This window comes from Gavialis gangeticus, unplaced genomic scaffold, assembly GCF_001723915.1.
Source record: "Gavialis gangeticus isolate Ggan-Ray unplaced genomic scaffold, GavGan_comp1, whole genome shotgun sequence".
Lineage (NCBI taxonomy): Eukaryota > Metazoa > Chordata > Crocodylia > Gavialidae > Gavialis > Gavialis gangeticus.
In genome coordinates this window covers 18,155,184-18,159,560 of record NW_017729015.1, presented here as the reverse complement: position 1 = coordinate 18,159,560, position 4,377 = coordinate 18,155,184, and the positions used below count along the sequence as shown (strand labels likewise).

The 4,377-nt window shown below is 39.7% G+C and overlaps 1 protein-coding gene across 1 annotated transcript in view; it reads right to left on the bottom strand.

Annotated features, from left to right (window-relative positions):
- Window positions 1-1,284: 1,284 nt before the first annotated feature.
- The window catches only part of HMGN2 (high mobility group nucleosomal binding domain 2), a 9,218-nt gene continuing 6,125 nt past the window's right edge, over window positions 1,285-4,377 (bottom strand). The window contains exons 3-6 of the mRNA XM_019512476.1: window positions 4,192-4,221; window positions 3,825-3,875; window positions 3,326-3,421; window positions 1,285-2,183 (exon numbers count right to left, since the gene is read on the bottom strand). Of these exons, the coding sequence (XP_019368021.1) occupies window positions 2,148-2,183; window positions 3,326-3,421; window positions 3,825-3,875; window positions 4,192-4,221 (213 nt within the window). The 3' untranslated portion in view covers window positions 1,285-2,147. The remainder of the gene's footprint in view (window positions 2,184-3,325; window positions 3,422-3,824; window positions 3,876-4,191; window positions 4,222-4,377) is intronic.

The following is a 4,377-nucleotide window of genomic DNA, read 5'->3' as shown; positions in this document are numbered from 1 at the left end:
ATTTTTCCATGATTAAAATGAAACAACCACTATATATAGATATCCATTAGTGGTGTTTCATTTTAATCATGGAAAAATGTGGATTTTGATTACTTTTTAAATAAGAAAATTGGGAAAAAAATAAACAAACAAGCAAACAACCCCCCAGGATCCCTGCTTATCAGTTCAACCTGTGAAGATAGGATGGATTCAGCCTCTGGCTTTTTGACTGTCTGTACTAAGCCTAAAAATATACAGAGCAGAAGGCAGAGGAGGAAGGGGTGGACACAAACTTCCCAACCCTTCTAGTCACAATCCAAAATACTGACAAGGCCAAAAAACTACAGGACAATTTTCAAACTATTCAAGCCAGAGATGATAATCTGCATCCAGCCCCCGCATTCACATAATAATTTATTATTAGACTTCTTAGAGTAAGCAGCAAGAATTGAAGAAAATGAAGGAAAGATTATAAATAACAGAGAAAGAAGTTTTAGCTATTTCTTCTGGATTTAAACACAGTTTGGTCACCCATCGAACAGTGGCTTTCAAAGTATGTGAAGCAGAGCCCCAGGGCCTGCAATTGGTTATTTGGGGTTCCACAGAAACTGGGGGTAATGCAACAGGCTGGGAAGTGGTACACCTCCCAGCCAGGCCAGATTGCCTGGCTCCACCTCAGTCTTTAGGATAGCAGTAAGGGCTCTGTGACACAAAAGGGATCTGTGACTTTAGAAGTTTGAAAACCACTGCCCTAGTGCATACAAATTGATACTTCTGAACTCAACATGCCTGCTCTATGTTCACCACTAACACTGATGAACCATGAAAATTTAGCTTCTTTTTTTAAGTTAAAACATTTAGTTCTTCCTATTGTAAACTGAAAATTTATAGGTTTTAGGATTTTTTGCATACTCTAAGTTCAAAATTAAAGCTAAGACTTTGAAATTGTTATCTTAGTGCTAACTTGTTTAGACAATAGGCACAAAAATGCAGCATGAAATAAACAGATTAAAAGAAACCTGCACTAGAACTACCTGCTTCACATAATAGCCCTGAATGCAGCCTGCAGTTGGTATGACTCGAAGAAACCTGCTTCTATTTGAACGCAAAAAAGGCAGTTAAATCCATTTTCTGTGAACGTAGACTTGCTCATGCATTTACATAAAAGATATATTCAGAACAAATATCATCGTGCACTTTGTTAATGATTCTGCAAATACACACGTACACACAGCAGGTACATTGTTTAGGCATACTGCCACATCAAATGTAGTACAGAAGCAATGAAAATAGGAATACATCGAGAACAGTCCAAGCCAAACCGTATCCAGCTTTATTAAAGGTACTTTTCATAAACAATCATGGTAATTCAGGCAGGACATGGGCTACAATCTGCAACATTTTACAACAACTTTCAAACTCCCCTCCTCCATGGACTACCAAAACGTAAGAGTTACTATAAAACCAATGAAAAATCTTCATTTCATATTTGAACAGGGAAAGTTTAGAGTGAGGGTGGACACTTTCACATTTAGCATGTTGTTTAACAACTGTTCACGAGCCTACCCTGACTTTTAGAAGAAAACAAAATTAGAACTGCATAATCCTTAATCTGAAGATCCACAATATAAAAAGAGAAAGCCTAACTCCCTTTGGAGTTATGACCTCCCAATTTTGACACCGGAATTCTAGATTGCCCAACAATGATAATGCATTAGATTTTAGGATGAAACCCAAACATGCCCTTTTTGCCACAGTTAGGAGTGATAAGCTCTAGGCAAACAAAGGGAATGAGAAAACGGCATTACAAACTGCAGTTTTAAAGCTGGCAGCAGGCATGTCAGGAGTTTCAATGTTCACTCTAATGCATTTCACAAACCAAAACAAATGGGCAACATCAGGGAATCCTTCCTCCTCGTGTCCAGGAAGAGCCCCTCTCCAAAAAACAAGGGGTCTTTTTTTCCTTTTTAAAAACAGGTTCTGAGAAATGGACTAAGTGACATTTGCTCCCACTGCCCCCCCAAAACACAACAAAGCGTTCTGTGTGCTAACAACATAGCTTAAAAAAAAGTAAAACAAAATTCTGCATTGTTATAAAACTTGATAAAAAATAGTATTTCAAACTGTACAGTCACCAGAAGTACACAGTTATCAAAAATTCACACAATTCACTTGGCATCACCAGCACCTTCGGCTTTCTGTGCCTAAAAGAAAAAGAGAAGCTGTTAGTACTACACAGACTTCCACTCACTTCACATGACTCTTGGACACTAGGATGTCTTCCTTCCAAAGTTAAGGAGATGTTAAAAGTTGTGCTTTCCTGTAGTAATGTCAAACCAATGACGTACTGTACTTGCTTACATACGTACCACACAAACCGCTGCCCTAAAAATTAGCTTTTCAAAATGAGGGTACATGTCTTAAGTAGGGAAGCTGGTTTTCTATTCAGAATAGAAGCATAGAGACATTGTAAGATGGCTGCTCACTTTCTACCTTCTCTTCTCTCTAGCAGCTGCATGGTGGGAGGGGCAGATGGAGGGGGGGCAGGGCACTGGCGACTTAATAGCACATTAGATTCCTACTAATGGGTCTTCACTCCACAAGTGCTAACCACCCCCTCTCCTTTTCAATCAACTCCATGTTCCACTACTAGATCGTTTCTTGGCAGTTTGGCTCTTTATTAGCTACTTTGGGGGTCTTCAGACTGCTTAGCTTTTTCAAAACCTTAGATCTGTCCATGGAATCCATTCTTCAGCAGCTGTTAGGTTCAGCTTTTGGCTGAGCAGCCAAGAGCTGCTGACAATTCAGCTGTAAAAGGGTTAAAACTGTAACCTTTTCTTGAGCAGGAGAGTGTGTGACCCACTTGAGATTAGGCTGTGTCCCTGCTTTATGCAACTTATAACTTTGGAAAAATCCTTTCTTCATTCTGCCTTTCCCAAAACAAAAGTGTGTGTCCTATTGGGGGGGGGGGGGGGGACATAGGTCTGAAAATATGGCACTTAGAGGTGAAATGCACATGTAAAGGGTAGCCTTAGAAACACAACTGAAAATTACTCTAAGAGTATTACCACTCATTTGTAAATGAAATCACATATAGCATCAGTAACAATTCAACACAGTTAATGAGAAAACTTTAAAAACTAATTGCACCAATTGCCAAGATGAGACTAGGGACAGAGAGCCCAACATGAACTCTCAAGATATTTATTTAGTAAATAGCCTAAATTAATCAAGTAACAAATGATTTTTTTTTTTAAGTGTAGAACAGGCCTAGACCTGTCTGTACCAAAACACGAGCATTTTCTGTTCATTAGAAGAACTAAAATTCTTAGACCTGTGTTTATACCTGGTCTGTTTTGGCATCTCCATTTTCTGCAGGGTTGTTTCCCTCCTTGCCAGCATCAGCTTTCCCCTTCTTCCCCTTGGGTACCTTCTCACCCTTCTGAAAAAATGGTGGGACAACATTAGCACTGCTAGAATTATAAGCATCGTTAATATACAGCTTTACAGTTACAAGCAGTCCATTAATGACACAAGGATGTAATAAAACCCTGGAAAACGGCTGAATAGAAACAGTGTAATACATGCACACATTTAGTTTTTAATCAAAGACTGTGTTTACAGCCTTAACAGTTTTTCTCGAAGCATTTGATCGGATCTTACAAAAGTTTGACAGCGAACAACTTAAATCTACTGGACAGGACTGTTGCCACTCCATAGCTTAACGAGCCATTACTTGAAACTCAAAAATATCACTTGTTACTACTGGACTGGGCCTCAAAATGAAACAGATCACAAATATACTGAGAATACCTACAGGCTGTGTTTTCACGGTGCTAATTTACCTTTGGAGCTGCCTTTTTAGGTTTAGCCTCTGGCTTCGGAGGAGCAGGTTTCTAGAAGTGAGAAACAGCAAACAAGTAGAGTTTTTATTAAAAACATAAAACTAAAAGACATTAGATTTTGCTCCTTTGCACTTTCCCCAGCACACCTTGCTTTCCCAGAATTAAAATAACTTTGGGAAAACGTCTGAGCGTCCAGTGCTGACCACACCACTGGGTGCATTTTCCCAAGCCACCCGCTCACAAGCGTTCACGCTGACATCCGCCTGCATCAGGAGGTGATGCTGGACGAGGTGCAATACAGCTAATGGCTATTTCTACACAAAAACTTTCCGTGCAACTAACTTCACGCCGAAAACCAGATACTCACAGCGGATAACCTCGCCGATCTCCTCTGTGGCTGTAAATGGAAAAAAAAAAACGCCACACAAACAAGTTAAAATCATGGAAAAGAGCTTTTTTTTGGTTAAAAAGAAAACCAACTTGAAACAAGTCGGACGTGCAAACGTACCCCCCCCCAAGACCTGCTCCTGAGGGAGATTCATCCCTTAGCACA